Here is a 20,274-nt window from a genome sequence, read left to right as displayed (position 1 = left end):
TCTGATTCAGTAGGTCTGGGGTGGGACCGGAGAGTCTGCACGCTCTCGGGCGATGTTGAGGCTGCTCGCCCATGGACCACATTAGCACAAGATGCTAGAGAACTTCTCTAAGCAAAATGCCCCAAACTGTTGGACAGAATAGAGCCTGTGACTCTGTTTTGATGGGAGAAGAGTGGACCCCATCTAAGCTATGACTAGTCCTAATTTCATTAAGGGGGCACAGGATAATTTAGAACAGAGCCTTACCCATTGTGAATGACACGCCTGGCATTCTCAGCGTTCATCACGTGGGCTGCCCTGTAACTCCATACCTTTCCCAGTGAGACCCTTCCAGACCTCCCGACTCCTGAACCACTTGGGCCTGGGCTGGACCCGCTGGACCAAGAATGTACACTTATCTTTGTTTCTGCAGGAGCGGGATAAAGTCAGGCATAAAAGTAGCCTTACTCAAGGAGAAAGCTATCAAATTTTTTTCAGTTCATGCTTCTATGATTTTTTATTGTTTTGGGTTTCTTTTGTTTCTTTTTCCTTTCTCTAGGAGAAATTTGTACCCATTTTATTCCTTTTGGTTCTTGGGTAATTTATCTATTTCTTATCTATCTTTCAGATCGTTTCCATCTCGTAGCTAATGAAAGCCAGGTGGTCATGCGTTGTTAATAAATGTGAACTCTTGTTCTCTTCCAAAGTCTGCTTTAGGCTAAGTCTCAGGATGACAGTTGGTTGTTTTTGAAAATTTGAGTTGGGACCAAATCTCAATAGGATGAATGTTTGTTGTTTTTTCAAGACCGATTTATCTTGCTAATCTATCTCCTCAGGCTGTTAGCTTAGTCCTTTGTTCCAGACGCCACATTGCACAATGACTTCAAATGCTGAACCTCCGGATTTTCTTCAGTCATTTTCTTATCTATATACCAGAGAATGGCAAAAAGTTGCTGGTCTGTGGACTCACACCGTCAGGGTCACCTGGGGATTTTTCTTAACGCTTCAGGTTCTACCTCCAGTGATTCTAATTCTGTTGGTCAAAAGAAGAACAACGATTCTGCATGTTTAAATAGTGGGAAAGTCTGTCCTTTACCCTGAAGGAAGACCATGGGCCTTGGTAAACTCTTGGTCTCTCCTGCCTTTGGCACCTGAAGCCACTGCATTGTGTAGACCAGTCAGTAGGTCTCAGAAGTATACCTGACGAAGGGCGTGTTAGCTGGGACTGTCCTGCCCAGCCCTCCCCACCACCCCCCAGTCCACCCTCAAGCTTTGTGGACTGGACCTCCACATCATATCTCAAGTCATTCTCGTCCATCCATTTCTATTACCTGCATCCTGGTCTAAGCCACCACCCTTCCTCTCCTAGATTCGCCCCAGAGTGATCTTTTAGGCTCACAGATCAGAACACAACAATGCCTTTGCTTAAAGCCCTTCTATAACTTCCCATCCTGCTTAGAGTAAAATCCAAACCCCTCATTTCTCTCCCCAACCCTGACTTGATCTGGCCCCCGCCTACCTCTTTCCTGTAATCTACCCGTGGCTGGTTCCTTCCTATGTTCGGAGCTCACCTTTGATGTCCTCTACACCCAGAGACCTTCTCTGACCATCACCATCGAGAAACCACTCACCCAGGCGCTGTCACAGCCTCCTTTCACCCCTTGGCAAAGTACTTAGAAAATCAGCTCTTGTTTTTGTTTTTAAGGCCCATTTCAACTTCCCATCAGAGTAGGTAGCCTGTCTTCTGATTTACTGCTGCATCAGCACTTAAACAGCAGGGACTTGGTAAATATTTGCAAGATGGATGAATTTAAGCTGAGCCGGGAAGTATGAGCTGAAGTGAGCCAGCACAAGGGTGGAATTGTTCCTTGTGCAGGGAAATTAATGTCCTAAAGCCCAGAGGCAGGAAGATACTTAGTGTTTGTCAGAAACTAAAATAATGTGTTCAGAGGAAGGAAGAGAGAGGAGCTGAGGTGGGCAGGGGCCTTAAAGGCTGCACTAAGGCTGTTCACAAAGAGCAGCAAGGAGTCATAGAAGGGTTTTAAGCGGGGGAGTAACAACAGAATCCTGACAAAAGTTTTCAAGAAAGGCTTGTCCTAAAGTTGCGTCACACACACTCTGACAGGTTGAAAGGCCACAAGATGTCAACTTGTAAATGTTACCTTACTTGGAAAAAGCTTCTTTGCAGATATAATTAATTGAAGGATCTTGAGATGAGATTACCTTAGGTCATCCAGTTGAGCCTGAAATGCCATCGCAAATATCCACCTAAGAAGGAGGCAAAAGCAGGTAACACAGACACACCTAGGGGAAGTCCATGTGAAGATGGAGGCAGAGATCTCCATGATGGGGCCACAAGCCAAGGAATGCCTGGAACCACCAGAAGGTGGAAGAGGCAAGAAAGAGATTCTCTAGAGCCTTCGAAGGGACTGTGGCCCTGCAACACCTTGATTTCAGATTTCTGGCCTCTAGAACTATGTGCGAGTATATTTTGGTTATTTTTGGTAATTTGTTGTGGCAGCCACAGGAAATCAATACATGCACTTTAGAAAAAAGTCATCATTCAGATGATGTGCACCGTCATGCCTCAGTGAGCATAGGTCAAGTGTGAGATGGGAGATGTTCATGTGCTGTTTCCTCCTGTGGATGCTGTCATAACTCTAATGAAGAAAGGTAAGCCTGTTTCATACAACCTGATGCTCAAGTCAAGTTAGTTACTTCGTTTTATGGCCAGCTTAAGAGGGAGAGCCGTGCATGTTGTGGAAATAAAGAGCAACCAGTGAGAACCAGGGAAGGCTATTACTGTGAGCTTGTTAAAGCAAAGGAGTCAGCCACCATCATTTGCATTTTGGCAGAGACCCAAAGGCAGGCAGAGGAGTGGGAATGCTTTATAGTGGAAAAGGGGAAGGCTTCAGGTGTGCCCTGATTGCTGGCCTGGGGAAGCCGGAAGAGGGATAACTCCATTGTTTTGAGGCAGTGCTATCTGGCTTAATGAATAGAGTTGCAAATTTCCAGTCTCAATAGGTAAGAACCGAAATCTCCTGCCTGGGTATTTGCACTCAACTAAAATGGCTTGGGTAGCACTATTTGGGGATTGGTTCCAAACGTGTCATTGCAGAGGTTAAGTGGTTCTTGGAAGGGAGAGGACTGGACTGAGAGTGCAGTGGATTAGGGGCAATGCTCCTGGCCCTTCTGCAACCCTCAGATTTGCTCAGCACAGCATGCAAGTCCTCTTTCTCTACACTGTGCCCCCATGACCTCCTCCATTTTCCAAACTCTCAACTAGGAAACCACTAGCGTTTCAAGACCCCATGTCACCGTGTTCTCAGAGATGGCTCAGAGATGCACAGATGCCCGGAACTGTCAATTCATGTTGGCCACATCTACAGCAATAACGTGCAGAATGCATTGTTTAGGGCCCCAGGCTAGTGGTTGGCGATGGCTTCATTAACACCCTCAAGGAAGAATTGAAGAATTTATTGAAGACCGTTGGAAAGATCACTAATGGAGAGATCCAAAAGTGGTTCTTAACCAAGGGTTATTCCCCCCAGGGGACATTTGGCAACGTGTGGAGACATTTTTTGGTCTTTACAACTAGAGAGGTGCTACTGGCATCCAGTGGGTAGAGACCAGGGATCCAACTAGCGACTGGCACCGAACAGTGCAGTTGTTGTGGGAAAAAGGAAAGAATGAGATAGATCAGCGTCAAGAAATGAGGATCTGGTGGAGCAGGCACAAAGCAGCTCTTCCTGTCTAATGTTGGGAAGCCTCCCTCTTTTCCCCAAGGGCTAAAACTTGGAGACTGCACGATGGGCGGGCTGGGACCATGTAGAGGAAGACACTTAGGGGGGACAGACATAAGATAGCAGGAACCTGGGTTACCAGGCGATCTCCTAGAGCAAAGCAGCTCCCACGTAACACTCAGCTCTTACTTAGGGAAAATTAACTTTTATTTGACTATCAGGAGAAAAGAAAGTAATTTGGGGAAGAGCATCACTCGTGCTATTAAAACAGTAGATCTGAGTGGTGACTCTTGAGATGTCAGGACCGAACATCCCAGCCCCAGAAAAGCTTCTGCAGAGGTTATGGAAAGGGTCAGCGCTCAGCCAGCAAATGCCTTCAGAGCTGGTTCGTGTCAGTTTCACAGCCAGCAGCCCTGCCGCGTGGGAACATGTGCGTGCCATCTGGAGTCCTGAGCCGGGGGTTCTGAAAGCGGTGGGCCAGTCTAGGTGCTGGCTTTAGACACGCGTGGCTATATTTTTAGAAGGTACTTTAAAAATCTCAGTTTCTGGGACTTTGTTCTCCAGCTAAGCCACTCCAGCTGATGTCTGCTTCCAGCTCAATCTGCTACAGGCTTTATTTTTTAAAGACTATGGTTTCGAGTGTTTCGATCTCCACTGCTTTTATTCCGGACCTGCTGCATTTGGAGCTTAGGAAAGTAATACTGGTTCCAAACCCCATTGCCAGTAGGGAAGGGAGTTTCACTGTAGTGTCAGGATTGGCTCCGAGTCTAGGTGGTGCAGAAACAAGAGGATGGACCTCAGCCCTTATCAGAGCATTGCACCTGGGAGATGCAGATCAACCCTTCCAGCATTTGGATTTTCCTGTAATGCTGCCCTGAAGTTCAAGCATCATCATGTTTCTATAGGAAGTAAACTGTGGCCTAGGTCATACCAGGACTGGTCTTCCAGCTCACCCATGCTGACAGACTGGAGGCTAACAGGATGGTCAGAGCTTCAAAAACCTTGAGGCAGAAGGTGGTGAATCCCCCAGGCACCAGAGGTGATCAAGAAGAAGCTGGCCAGCCCCTTACCGAGACGGTTTGAGAGGACATTCATGAATTGAGCAGAGAGTTGATTGGGTAACCATTGACAACCTTGATATTCTTGGAGGGTTCCTTCCAACCCAGAGCATATGAACATGTGAGAGCTACTCATTGGACAGTTAGAGAGAATTGCAGATTCTCTCTTTTGGTGACCAAGCTTGCACCATATTTATACAACGTCTCTAGAACTAAATGTGCTCCCTAACTGTCTTTTGCACATAGCCACAGACAGGACTGTTGTTCCATTTGGAAGCTTCTTACCTTTGCCAAGTTAAGAGGAAGCTTGTCTTTGTAATCAGGATGGGGAAGAAAGCACAAAGCATCTACTGCTGATAATGGATGCTTCTAGATGAACTTGCCCATCTCCTGAATAGCTCAGAACAACTGAATTTAGAGTTGTGATCACTGAGAGGTCTCTGCCTGACAGTGATTTTATTCTGCTGGTTTTAAAAAGAGATTACAGCCAATGCAGGGGACACGGGTTCGATCCCTGGTCCAGGAAGATCCCACATGCCGCAGAGCAACTAAGCCCGTGCACCACAACTACTGAGCCTGCTCTCTAGAGCCCATGCACCACAACTACTGAGCCCACATGCCACAACTACTGAAGCCTGAGCACCTAGAGCCCATCCTCCGCAACAAGAAGCCACCACAGTGAGAAGCCCACGCACCGCAATGAAGAGTAGCCCCCGCTCGTTCCAAGTAGAGAAAGCCCGTGTGCAGCAATGAAGACCCAACGCAGCCAAAAATAAATGAATAAAATAAATTTATATATAAAAAAAGATATTACAGGAGTAAAAAATTCCTTGTTTAAAGGATATCCTCTAGCCAGCCTGCAAATGTCACTAAAGCTGCCTAGGCATTTAGGGGACATCACCTTTGTCTTTCAAGATTCTCCAAAAGATACTAGTGGGCTCCTTTGAATGCATGAGCATCTCTGCTGTGTGAGCTCAGGTGAACTGCTGGTGCCGCCAGTAGAGTTCTATAATCATTTCTATTCTTTAGCACCTTTCGTTATACATCAGCCCACCTACCACCTGTTTCTGAGTCGGGAGAATTTGCATACGTGGAGGTTCTCATGCCCCTGGGAACATGGCCAAAGAATGTATTCCTTCTCCAGTTTCCTGCCTCTACATCCGCATCTGGGTTGTCTCTAAATCTGGCCATCACAGAAGGCCTGTTTCTTGAGTTGGGGTCCAGAGTGAAGGTGGGAAATGTCGTAACTTCTGTCTTACCAAATCCTGAGAACGTCTGTAAAGCTAACATTAGTACAGACCATATGGAGAACGGTACTTTCCCCCTCATAGAGCTATGATTGCAGGGACTTTCTGAAGCAGAGATTTAATCAGAGCTTGCTTGCTTACTTGCTTGCTATGGGGGGTGGGGGGGTCAGTTATCAGAGACCCAGTTCATGTGCTTCATCTGATTTTCTGTGCTTGGGTAGGCTGCGATCTTCAGTAGCCAGAGAAATTACTCTCCTGAAGCTTCCTTCAATCTCATCCTCCTTAAGAAGTGTCCATGTTGTCCAGTATCCCCACAGCCAAAGGAAGTGCAGCCCGCTTAATGTGAGAGTGCCAAAAATACCAGAATGAAGGGATTGCCCTCAAAGGCAAATGACCCCAGAAGAGGGGGGAGGGTGCAGGGTGCTGCCTCCTTCCTTGCCAGACTCTCTGAAATGTCCTTCATGAGAACAAATAAGGTTTTCTACTTTACTGGCCGTGTACATCATGTTACGCACAATGTTTCTAAATTGTGGTTTTAAGCTGACAACGATTTTGGCATGCTCTCCAAAGGAATGAAGCATTTGTCCTTCACGGCATCTTTTATCACCATAAAATACCATTCCCATTTAAATTAATTAAAATACTTAAAATCTAAACTTTAATGGGAAAGATGGTTGAAGTCTTTTTTTTATAATTTATGGCTTGGCAGTACAATTTTCTTCGATTGGTTTTATTTTGACCTTGGGAAAAAAAGCAGTTACTATCATTGTTTTGTTTCTGTTTTCCTGTATTCAGCCCTAGCCTTTCAGAATTATCCTAGTCCCCTGTATGACTCAGGAAGCTTCGCTCTTATACTGAAGGCAAGTGGTATGAGATTTGTAATACTTGTAGTTATCTTTCAGACTCCATGATTCCCCCAAGCGATCGCTTCACTAGGATCCCACTTCTGAAAGAGAGTTCATTGTTTCTTTTTGGGGGGGATGCAATAAGCACGTTGATTGAATTGCAGCTTTAGTATTTAAATTTTAATTTAATGTTGACACGAGAACTGGTCGTTTGCCGTCCTTCCCATTGTCCGCCATCACCCACTTGTCTGTCTTCGACCATGGGCACTGATAATTTTCCAGCCTTGATTCACAATGAAGCAGCCTGCTTAGGCCACCACATCAGATCCTGGGGTGGTGAGGAAGCCACTAAACCGAGAGACTTCGATTCTGATGCAAGTCACTTAGCCTCTCGGAGACTCAGTTTCCTTATCTGTAAAATGGGAGGTTGGATTACTCTAATGAATACTAAGAGTTCACACAAGTAGTAACAAGGTCAATAACAATGTGGGCCCATACTTGCTGAGCAGCTATTCCGTCGTTTTCCATATGCCAGGCCTAGGTGGTACCCAGGGGAGTAGGGGGTGGGGAGGCAGAGGAGTAAATGAATACTTTTGATAGATTAATAGTATGGTGAGAACTAAGCTCCAGAGAAGCTGGAGAAGCTGGAGAAGCATGGCATGGGTCCACAAGGTTTTTTTCAATACTCTGAAAATCAAGTAAAACGCCTACATTTGCTCTGGTAAGACTTAGCCACCTGACGAAAATACCGACTTTCTTTCTGGGAGCTGGAAGAATGTCAGCTTGGTGTGGAGAGATCGGTTCTATTCTGCCGATCCCGAGCCCTGGCTGGTAGGTGGGGTCCGTAACCAGCAGCTCTGCCTCCTGGGGCAAACAGCCTGCGACAAACCCTAAAGTCAACTTTTTAATTAATGTTGCAGCTCACAGATGGGTGTTATTACCAGTGTGCACCATCTGGTAGCTTTCTCTTTTACCCATTCATCCCTGCTAACAAGATACCGAGCTTTTAAAATTATTATCTTAAATTTATGTGACCTGTAAACATTCAGGACCTAGGACCAAAAGTCTTGGTCATCTTGCCCTCGTTATATAGTCCTGGTTTTCGTTTAAACTGAGAAATGTATTGTTACTTTACGCAATTTGTTTCATAAGCCAACATTTTTCAAACATGAGGTCCGCAAAATAAAAATTAGCAGAAAAGAGCCCTCGCTGGTTAAAAGATTCCACTCTGGACTACCAGGTGGGCGGTGTTTCTAGTTCCCAAACCGTGTGTGTTCCCTGTCGTGCCTGCAGAGCTCAGCACCTGGCATGGAGCAGACACGTGGTAAAAGTGTAACTGGGGGGCTTCCCAGGTGGCGCACTGGTTGAGAGTCCGCCTGCCGATGCAGGGGACACGTGTTCGTGCCCCAGTCCGGGAGGATCCCACATGCCGCGGAGCGGCTGGGCCCGTGAGCCATGGCCGCTGAGCCTGCGCGTCCGGAGCCTGTGCTCCGCAACGGGAGAGGCCACAACAGTGAGAGTCCCGCGTACCGCAAAAAAAAAAAAAAAAAGTAACTGGAAGCACACCAGTGGGCAGGCAGCATTACAGCAGTCTGATTTGGTTGCTAATGTACTTCTGAAAGGCCAGACCAACATCCAAAGGCTGGGACAAACTCCAGGATGTGTTGTCCATTGTGGGGACAGAGCCTTGAGCCAAGTGGATGTCCTCTTCACATGGTCCAAAGATCTGTTTTGGGAACTAAAACCTCCGTAGACACCCTCTCAGGCACTATTCACATGGTGGTTCTGATCGTGTCTTCTGATATCATTATGTTATGCTTCTTGCTTACTTCCACCTTTTAATTTGTGCTGATACGTGCATATGTGTAGTTTGTTTTTGTTCTTTTTTTTTTTTTTTTTTTTTAAAGAAATTGGCATCTCCTGCAGGTCCACCCGGGCAGGACCCAAGCAGCCAATGGCGGTGGTGGCTGGGGGTGTGTGGTCCCGGAACCAAATCCCCATGGATACAGAGGGACAACCGTATTTACTGTGTTGTCTAAGATGCTCACTGTGCCCTTTCTGGTTGTTTTTTTTTTTTTTTTTGGTTCTGTCGTCATAGACACATACTGGGCCGGCAGAAAGCACATGTGACCGAGGATGCCTGTGTATTTCTACTTCCAGGTTTATTATACATTTCGAATGGTATGTGCGTGACCCTGTAATGATGTGTGGCCTTTCTTCTTTCCCCAGAATGTCGAGTGGTGAAGTCCACTTCTTACACCAAAATAGCTTCATCATCCCGCAGGAGCACCACCAAGAGCCCAGGACCTTCCCGGCGCAGCAAATCCCCGGCATCAACCAGCTCAGGTAAAGCTGCAAAGGAGCCTGCAGTGACTGCCTTGTTTCTGACGCACAATGAACAGAGGGTGTGTGAAGCCCAGAGCGTGAGATTTCAAGAGAGTGTAGATTCCGGTTTATAATTTTAGAACATGTTGAAGTGGTGGAACAGATTTGCCAGAGTCTAGCATGTTGGCTGTAAGAAAAAGCATCAGGTTTGGGAAAACTTAGTAAAGATTCAGAAAACCCAGACTTGCCCACAGATAGAAGTACTCTTCTGACTTGCATCATTTCTGCTGCAAAAATTATATTTTAGGATAAAGGCCCCCAGCGCGAGAAATCTCTGTTAAAGCATTTGTTCTTCTTGGGACTGGCTGGTGAGGAGTTTACAGTTTATATTTGCTGAGCCTTTGTTTAACACATTTTTTACTCTGGCCCCAGCATGGCTCTGGGGCTAAAAGCCGTGAGGAGAGACTGGTGCTGGGGTAGCTGCAGTGACTCTGGGCCTGTGACCTGTCTGTCCTTGTGCTCTAGTGCTGGTGTTGGAGCAGGATGTGTACTTATAGGATGACCACCTCAGACCTACCTTTTCCTTCTTTGGTCTTAAATCTGACATCAATTGGGACTTCCCTGGCCGTCCAGTGGTTAAGACTTCGCCTTCCAGTGTAAGGGGTGCGGGTTCGATCCCTAGTTGGGGAGCTAAGATCCCACATGCCTCGCAGCCAAAAAACCAAAACATAAAACAGAAGCAATAGTGTAACAAATTCAATAAAGACTTTAAAAATGGTCCACGTCAAAAAAAAAAAAAAAAAAAAGAAATCTGAAAAAAATACTGACATGAATCGGTTGGTTTGTTTGGGTCTTAGGTATAAGGTCTACTTCACGATGGAAGGGAATTATTTATTAAATGCTATAAACTGTTGAATGTGAATTATTAAATGATACATACATCAAAGTGATTGTCCCCTGATTTTATGAAGGCAGGGAAGCTCTTAGAAATAGGGACCAAGACCTGTAGGGTCTATATTGAAGCCTTCTTGTACTCAGCAGTGTGGTCCCAGAGGGATGTGAAAAGAGCTCTAGGCTGGAGGCTATAGGGCCTACCTCTGGCACCACTGCCCAGTGTGAGTTATAACCTCCCTATTTAAAATTGGAGGTGCTATAAACTGTTTTTCCTCGTAAAAGCTAAAATTGAAACCTCCAAAGTCGGTCTTGGATGAAGGGACTCTTAATTGGCTAGAGAGCTAGACCACCGGGCCCATGTTAGTTCTCTAAGAGTCGCCTTCCCCTGGGGGCGTTGCTAATTACTGCTATTCCCTAGACAGGTCTGCAAAGACCTTCTCCTCACTCTGTGTTGGCACCGATGAGCTGCCATGTCCCTTTCTGGCTGTCTAATCATGGCAGCCAAGATTGAATGGAGGCCTACAGGAGGAGAAGATGGTAATACAGAGCAAAAAAAGGGAGAGAGAATTTTTGCAGCTCAGAAATAAATAACCTTGTAAATAGTGAAGAGCCTGTTTTATTTCAAAAAGGAAGCTAAAATTTCAGTTAAGAAAAAAGAATCATAAATCTGATCTTAAAAAGATAATAATGAATATAGGAAATTGTTTCACTTTGGAACTAATTGGTCACATAGTTACTATTCACCATCTCTTAAGATTATATAAGTCTTATAAATGTATTTAATTATAATCTTATAAATAAAGATGAACATATCATTTACCAAAAGTAATTTTGGAAACTCAAAAGAGGAGATAGGCAACTGTATTAAATGTATTTGTATTTGTCACCGCCAACGTTTGGAACCATTCCCTTTAGAAGTTTAAAATGCATAGGGTACATTACTTCAAAATTGATAGATGGATTCAAACAATCATTTCTATTTTCTGTTGTTTCCCTGAATCTCTTTTCCGCTATAGTTAGAACCTGGTTGGTTTGACCAGCAATCACTTGTAATGTTTGATAGGTATGCCATGCCTGGGAGTTATCGTTTCCATACAGAAAGCGGAATCCAGATCCATTCTAAAATCAATATGTTCTTGAAGAATTAACACTTCAGTCAAGGTATCTTTAACTTTTAGGCCAAAATGAATTTAAAAGCCCTGCTCACGTTTTCTTTAATATAAGCCTTTGACACATATCAAGTTTTCAACTTCTTGCATTTTGATTTAGAAGATATCATACAATCATTTCCTGGTTATATAAGAGCTTATAATATGTGATGACTGTCTCTTGATTCTGACTTGCTGTCAAATCTTCCCACCTTCCTCTGGATGATTCTAATTTAGAGGGGGTTTATAGAGCAGCAGTACCCGGTCGCAAATGAGTCGATTATGCCAGGGACCCCAAGATCACTCCCTTTCCCCGGGACCTAAACGCAGGGTTTAGGAAGTCCAGTGGTATTTATGTATCTTTTTGGGGAAAGTGCAGATGCTGGATGTCAGGGGATCACCTGCCTTGTGCCCCTCCACTGAACTAGCCTAAGATTCCTGTCTCTACTCAGGTTTGTCTCTTGAAACCGTGGAAAGGAGCAGTGAATTATCTCTGTATTGACTGTATCCGAATTTTCTGAAAATAGCCTATTCATTGTTTTCCATAAATCGTAGGACTGGAATGTGAACAATTTTCCTTGAATACTCCTTAAACATTGATACTGTCCCAAGCCCCATTCCACCATGAACCTGACTTAACATTAAGTAATCTTTGTTTTTCCCTCTTACACAAGTACCTAAAGTTTGAAATGATTTCTCCTTCAGTTTTAAAACTTCTCCTTCCAATATTCATCTTCCTGCATGATACGGAGATTGGAGCATCATATAGAGTTAAGATTTGTAGGTTCCCGTGTTGTTTGTGGTCATATTGTTGGCTTACATTTAAATGAAACGTCGGAGTTTACGTAGAACTTTTATCTCTTTGATCTATTTTGATCCTCCCAACAATCTCCCAACAACAAGCAAGACAAGACATTATTCTTTGTTATATAATCATATACTCTATTTTTTAAATGAGGAAGCAGGCGTAGAGCTGGGGGAACTGCTTGGCCCAGAGTCACAGAATTAATAGTGGCAACTCAGAGCTGGCACGTGGGTCTTCCAGTGCTCTGGATACAGCAGGCTGGCCACTCTTGATACCTGCTTCTTCACATCTGCTTATTAAAATTTTGATCTTAAGGAAATAACTGATGCAGCACCTAGTTTAAGATTGAAATTTACAACACCGTAACCCTTTGCAACAGAAGCCTGAGCGTTAGTCCCAGACACCAGCATTCTGGGGGGTGAAGTGATTCACCCTGACTTCAGGATGTATGTCAGTGGTAGGCAGAAACTTTCCTTTGTAAGTCAGTCTTAGAATAAGAATGAGAATGCTTGGTAAATCTTGTCTTTGCTCCTTACTCATTTCTCTTCTTGGGACTAGAAAAAGTTAGAGGTGTTTTATTAATGTAAGGTATTCATTTAGACATTCAGAAATATCCAGTTCAGGCCTGCTAGTGTCAGGAACTTGCTAGGCGCTAATAATGCAGAGATGAAAGAAACAGCCCCTCCACTCAAGAAGCACATGGTTCAAGCCCCCTAAATAATTTATAGATAACGTAATTCATATAGCTGTTGAATTATTATTAGTCTCTGTAACAGTAAGGGTCCAAAGAAGGCAAATTGGAGCTAGAAGAAAGGAAACCAGAAGTCTTAATAACAATAGAAGAATAAGGGGCCCCCAGACAATTGTGTGCAGAGCCATTGAATGAGGTATCACTAAGAAATGGGGAAAACGGGTTTTAGCTTCTTAAAGGAACAAGAATACATAAGAGCATCATAAAGAGAGTTTAATATGGGTTGAATCTTTATTCATGTGTCTGTCTTTGGAACACAGACATCTCATAAAATGTGTAATTTAAAAGTGAATTTCTTTTCAACAAATTCCTTTGTCTGCATAGGGAAGTTATAACAAAGTATCTCCCCAAATAAGAGTATTCTGTGCACTCATTCAATTTCAGTAAGAATGGATAAGGTTTCATTTTACTTTATATTGTTTTCTTAATATTAAAAGTATAAGAAAACCACATTTACCTATCTTGAATTTTCATTACTGTAGTCCTCCTTAAAAACTTAGAGATTTCAAAATTTTGACCTCTTCTTGGATTCCTTAGAAAAACATGGGTTTGTGTGTTTGTTTAGTTTTGTTCCCATTTAGATGGACGGCCGTTTTTTTTTCTTTTTTGTAGAGTGACTCCTTCTGTTTAGAATCTCTATCTATACAAGCCGTGACAAACATAACTGAGTGCCCCGTCGTGCCTTACATTCATCAATCCAAGCATGAGCTGATGCACGTTCTTGCCCTCCAGAAGCTTATGGTCTAAGGTAGAAACACTCATAGCAACAACCATTCATTCATTCAGTATGCATTGAGAACCCACCATGGACTAGTGATGTGAGAGTTGCAAGAGTGAACATTTGAAAGAGGGAAATCTGGATGCCTTAGTTAATGACCTTCTACCATGACAGAAGCATCATTCCATATTTCCCAGGCTTAAAACTTACTTGTATGTGACTCTTGAAATCCTGAAGTCTTTTTATTTATGCTAGTCAAAATTTACTTTTTTACAGTTATATAAAAATATTTTATGCAACATATGCAGATAAGAATCAAAGCTGGGGAAGCAAAGATAATTTTAATCAGCTTACTGGTCCAATTTGTCAGTTGTTAAAATTTATATAAAACACCTTCAAAGGCAGATTGCTAGCTATTAATTTTTTAGCTCAGTCTTTTTCCTTTAGTGTAGAGATTTCAGCCATGTATTTTCTATAGAGGATCTTTTCTGCTTTGGCATTCCAAGCGAATTGTTGAAAACAAAATGCACCAAGAAAATCAAGAGGGCTGAAGATTCATTCCCTGTGTTTTTAGAATTTTTTGCTGCATATATGCTGAATCCTCCTTCCATTCTCTTTCCCTGTCCCCATCAACTGCCCCTAGCTCTCACTCTCAGCAGGTGAGTATTTCCAAAGATAGTCCTTCAAACTTTGAACGGTTATCTTGACCCACCGTCTTTGTGGGGGCAGCATTGTATGTCAACTCCTGTTGTAAAGTCCTCACTGCTCATGCTCCATGTTAGTTAAATAAGTATTTCCTGAGCATCTACTGTGTGCCAGGCTTGTGTTAGTTTGTAAGGATACAAAGATGATTAAACCGCTGTTCTTGTCTTCAAGTTGGGAAACAAACATATATAACACTATGATAGTGTAGTAAGGGCTGTGACAGCCCAGAGAAAGAAGGGGCTAAATCTCATTAATAGGGTCAGAGAAAAAAGACTTATAAATTGGGACATGAAGGATCTTGCCAGGAGAAGGGCCAGGAGGACATCACCACCTGAGAAAACAATGAGAGTTAAGGCACAAAGGCATGGAAGTATATGGCATGTTTAAGGAGCAGTGGCTAGTTCAATAAAAATGAATGGTAGCATTACAGGAAAGGGAGAAGATGGTGGTAGCCTAGTTGGTTGCACTGAGATTGCACAGGGCCATGAAGGCATAATTTTGTTGTAGGTATTAGGGGGTGAAAAGGGATTTTTAGTAAGGCCATGATTTGATTTTTATCTGAATTTTGGAAACAGTGGTACAGTGGTAGGGGGGATGGCTACACGTGAAGAGCCAAGAGCCAGGAAGGCTCCATGAAGTCATCCTGGAAAGAATTGTTAGGACAGAATTGAAACAACAACGCTGAAAATGGGGGAGACTTCAAAAGGGAAATGAAACCAGGAATTTCACTGGATATGAGGCCAGAGGAAGAGAGAGGCATCAGAGATGTGGAGCAGGTTTGCCAATCGAGGAGGAGAGGTAGGGAAGGGGTCCCGTTTTAGACCTGTCCCATCTGAGATGCTTCGGAAGCACCAGTGGGCAAGTAGTGAGGGACAGTGTGTAAGTCAGGTGTGAGCTGACAATGCGTATTTGAGAGACCCTGGCATATAGTAGTGATTTAAATAATAGAAATGTAAAATACCTCTCCCCTCAACCCAAGGAGAGATTTGTAAGGATAAGGATGAAAATGGAACCACGGGGAACATCTGCAGTTATACGAGCACATCAGGAGGACCTTCAAGATGGCAGAGGAGTAAGACGCGGAGATCACCTTCCCCCCGACAAGTACATCAAAAATACATCTGCATGTGGAACAACTCCTACAGAACACCTACTGAACGCTGGCAGAAGACCTCAGACTTCCCAAAAGGCAAGAAAATCCCCACGTACCTGGGTAGGGCAAAAAAAGAAAAAAGAAAAAACAGAGACAAAAGAATAGGGACGGGACCTGCACCTCTGGGAGGGAACTGTGAAGGAGGAAAAGTTTCCACACACTAGGAAGCCCCTTCACTGGTGGAGACGTCGGGTGGGCAAGGGGGAAGCTTCGGAGCCACGGAGGAGAGCGCAGCAACAGGGCTGCGGAGGGCAAAGCGGAGAGATTCCCGCACAGAGGATCGGTGCTGACTGGCACTCACCAGGCCAAGAGGCTTGTCTGCTCACCCGCTGGGGCGGGCGGGGGCTGGGAGCCGAGGCTCCAGCGTCGGAGGTCAGATCCCAGGGAGAGGACTGGGATTGGTGGCGTGAACACAGCCTGAAGGGGGCTAGTGCGCCGCGGCTAGCCAGGAGGGAGTCCAGGAAAAAGTCTGGAACTGCCTAAGAGGCAAGAGACCATTGTTTCGGGGTGCGCGAGGAGAGGGGATTCTTCCCCTGTCTGCCTGCAGAAGGCAGAGCACCACCTAAATGAGCTCTAGAGATGGGTGTGAATCGAAGCTATCAGCTTGGAACCCAGAGATAGGCATGAAATGCTAACACTGCTGCTCCAGCCACCAAGAATCCTGTGTGCGAGCACAGGTCACTCTCCACATCCCACGGGGAACCTGTGCAACACGCCACCGCCAGGGTCCCGTGATCCAAGGACAAGTTCCCTGGGAGAACACACGGCATGCCTCAGGCTGAACACACACTGGCCTCTGCTGCCACAGACTCATCCAGCATTACAATTATAACTTCTGTACCCCTCCCTCCCCCGGCGTGAGTGAGCCAGAGCCCCCGAATCAGCCACTGCTTTAACCCCGTTCTGTCTGAGCAAAGAACAGATGCCCTCAGGCGACCTGCACGCAGAGGCAGGGCCAGATCCAAAGCTGAACCCCAGGAGCTGTGCGAACAAAGAAGAGAAAGGAAAATCTCTCCCAGCAGCCTCAGGAGAAGTGGATTAAATCTCTACAATCAGCTTGATGTACCCTGCATCTCTGGAATACCTGAATAGACAACGAATCATCCTAAAATTGACACAGTGGACTTTGGGAGCAACTGTAGACTTGGGGTTTGCTGTCTGTGACTGATTTTTTTCTGATTTTTACATTTATCTTAGTATAGTTTTTAGCACTTGTTATCCTTGGTGGCTTTGTTTATTGGTTTGGTTGCTATCTTCTTTTTTATTATTATTAATATTTTATTTTTTTATTTTACTAATTTTAAAAATTTATTATTATTTTCTTTATTTTTTTTCTCCCTTTTCTTCTGAGCTGTGTGGCTGACAGGGTCTTGATGCTCTGGTCTGGTGTCAGGCCTTACCCTCTGAGGTGGGAGAGCTGAGTTCAGGACATTGGACCACCAGAGACCTCCCAGCCCCACATAATATCAATTGGTGAGAGCTCTCCCAGAGATCTCCATCTCAATGCTAAGACCCAGCTCCAACCAACGACCAGCAAGCTCCAGTGCTGGACGCCCCATGCCAAACAACTAGCAAGACAGGAACACAACCCCACCCATTAGCAGAGAGGCTGCCTAAAATCATACTAAGCTTACAGATACCCCAAAATACACCACCAGACACAGCCCTGCCCAATAGAAAGACAAGATCCAGCCCCACCCACCGGAACACAGGCACCAGTCCCCTCCACTGGGAAGCCTACACAAGCCACTGAACCAACCTCACCCACTGGGGGCACACACCAAAAACAATGGGAACTACACACCTGCATCCCGTGAAAAGGAGACCCTAAACACAGTAACATAAACAAAATGAGAAGACAGAGAAATATGCAGCAGATGAAGAAGCAAGGTAAAAACCCACCAGACCAAACAAATGAAGAGGAAATAGGCAGTCTACCTGACAAAGAATTCAGAGTAATGGTAGTAAAGATAATCCAAAATCGTGGAAATAGAATGGAGAAAATGGAAGAACAAGGACCTAAAAGAACCAAAGAGCAAACAAACAATGATGAATAACACAATAAATGAAATTAAAAATTCTCTAGAAGGAATCAATTACAGAATAACTGAGACAGATAATGGATAAGTGACCTGGAAGATAAAATAGTGGAAATAACTACTGCAGAGAAGAATAAAGAAAAAAGAATCAAAAGATGCTACCAGAAAACTACTGGAGCCAATCAATGAATTTGCTAAAGTAGCAGGATACAAAATTAATGCACAGAAATCTTTTGCATTCCTATACACTAATGATGAAAAATCTGAAAGAGAAATTAAGGAAACACTTCCATTTACCATTGTAACAAAAAGAATAAAATACCTAGGAATAAACCTACCTAAGGGGACAAAAGATCTGTATGCATAAAACCAGAAGACACTGATGAAAGAAATTAAAGACAACACAAATAGATGGAGAGATATACCATATCCTTGGATTGGAAGAATCAACATTGTGAAAATGACTCTACTACCCAAAGCAGTCTACAGATTCAGTCAATCCCTATCAAACTACCAATGGCATGTTTTTGCAGAAATAGAACAAAAATTTTCACAATTTGTAGGGAAACACAAAAGATCCAGAATAGCCAAAGCAATCTTGAGAAAGAAAAACGGAGCTGGAGGAATCAGGCTCCCTGACTTCAGACTATACTACAAAGCTACAGTAATGATAACAGTATGGTACTGGCACAAAAACAGAAATATAGATCAATGGAACAGGATAGAAAGCCCAGAGGTAAACCCATGCACATATGGTCACCTTATCTTTGATAATGAAGGCAAGAATATACAATGGAGAAAAGACAGCTTCTTCAATAAATGGTGCTGGGAAAACTGGACAGCTACATGTAAAAGAATGAAATTAGAACACTCCCTAACACTGTATACAAAAATAAACTCACAATGGCTTAAAGACCTAAATGTAAGGCCAGACACTATAAAACTCTTAGAGGAAAACAGAGACTGAACACTCTATGACATAAATTACAGCAAGATCCTTTTTGACCCACCTCCTAGAGAAATGGAAATAAAAACAAAAATAAACAAATGGGACATAATGAAACTTAAGAGCTTTTGCACAGCAAAGGAAACCATAAACACAATGAAAAGACAAGTCTCAGAATGGGAGAAAATATTTGCCAACGAAGCAACTGACTAAGGTTAATCTCCAAAATATACAAGCAGCTCAGGCAGCTCAATATTAAAAAAACAAACAACCCAATCCAGAAATGGGCAGAAGACCTAAATAGACATTTCTTCAAAGAAGGTATACAGATTACCAACAAACGCATGAAAGAATGCTCAACATCACTAATCATTAGAGGAATGCAAATCAAAGCTGCAGTGAGGTATCACCTCACACTGGTCAGAATGGCCATCATCAAAAAATCTACAAACAATAAATGCTGGAGAGGGTGTGGAGAAACGGGAACCCTCTTGCACTGTTGGTGGGAATGTAAATTGATACAGCCACTATGGAGAACAGTATGGAGTGTCCTTGAAAAACTAAAAATAGAACTACTATATGACCCAGCAATCCCACTACGGGGCATATTTCCTGAGAAAACCATAATTCAAAAAGAGTCGTGTACCACAGTGTTCATTGCAGCACAATTTACAATAGCCAGGACATGGAAGCAATCTAAGTGTCCATCGACAGATGAATGGATAAAGAAGATGTGGCACATATATACAATGGAATATTACTCAGCCATAAAAAGAAACAAAATTGAGTTATTTGTAGTGAGGTGGATGGACATAGAGTCTTTCATATAGAGTGAAGTCAGTCAGAAAGAGAAAAACAAATACCGTATGCTAACATATATATATGGAATCTAAAAAAAATAAAGGTTCTGAAGAACCTAGGGGCAGGACAGGAATAAAGATGTAGAGAATGCACTTGAGGACATGGGGAAGGGGAAGGGTAAGCTGGGACGACGTGAGAGAGTGGCATGGACATATATACACTACCAGATGTAAAATAGATAGCTAGTGGGAAGCAGCCGCATAGCACAGGGAGATCAGCTCGGTGCTTTGTGACCACCTAGAGAGGTGGGATAGGGAGGGTGGGAGGGAGGGAGACGCAAGAGGGAGGGGATACGGGGATATATGTATACATCTAGCTGATTTACTTTGTTATACATCAGAAAATAAGACAACATCGTAAAGCAATTATACTCCAATAAAGATGTAAAAAAAAAAAAAACTCATTTGTCTATCTTGCAAAAAAAAAAAACCACATCAGCAGAGACAAGGGGACAATGAGAATGCAGTAACAGAAGTCAAAGGGGCAGAAAGTATTGAGATGGAGGAAGAGGCAGAAATGTTAAGAGGGCAAGTAGCATGAAAACTGAAGGGAGGTCATGAGAACTGGAGCTAGGTCATAGGATTTGGCAGCGAGGACACCACTGGTGACCTGTGCAGGGTCCATTTCTGGGGGCATGTTTTCCCAGGGGGTCATTATGGGACTGACCCGGGGCTGACTCCCAGGCTAAACTCCAAGGAGAGGCTGCCCTGCAATCAGTACCTTGTAGGGTGTGGGCAGAGTACCCAGAGCCCATCAGTCCCAGGACCCTCATCTACCCTGATCCTTGCTTCCTTAAGTGCCTGATGCCCTCATAATAACCACGGCATATTCTGGGATCCCGGTTGACACATTTTCATAATTTTAAATCAGAGGACTCTAGATGATTCTGTTTTATTGTTGAATTAGAGATCTCTTTCCTTTTACCCTGAAATCGTCTTTGACTCCTTTTCCCCCTCCTCTTCCACGTTTCGTTGGTCACCAGTCTTCGTGGCTCTTCCTCTGCTGTCCTAGGACTCTGCTTTCTCACAGCTGCAGAAGCCACTTGCTAGCTGGCCTC

General features: G+C 43.8%; 1 protein-coding gene across 3 annotated transcripts in view; it reads left to right on the top strand.

Moving 5' to 3' along the window:
• The window catches only part of DCLK1 (doublecortin like kinase 1), a 325,943-nt gene that overhangs the window by 221,284 nt on the left and 84,385 nt on the right, over positions 1-20,274 (top strand). For all 3 annotated transcript variants that reach the window (XM_033843538.2, XM_073795058.1, XM_033843537.2), the window contains exon 5: positions 9,102-9,218. In XM_033843538.2, coding sequence (XP_033699429.1) covers positions 9,102-9,218 — 117 coding nt within the window. The remainder of the gene's footprint in view (positions 1-9,101; positions 9,219-20,274) is intronic.

Source organism: Tursiops truncatus, chromosome 18 (assembly GCF_011762595.2).
Source record: "Tursiops truncatus isolate mTurTru1 chromosome 18, mTurTru1.mat.Y, whole genome shotgun sequence".
NCBI lineage: Eukaryota > Metazoa > Chordata > Mammalia > Artiodactyla > Delphinidae > Tursiops > Tursiops truncatus.
This window is presented reverse-complemented; position numbering and strand designations above follow the sequence as displayed.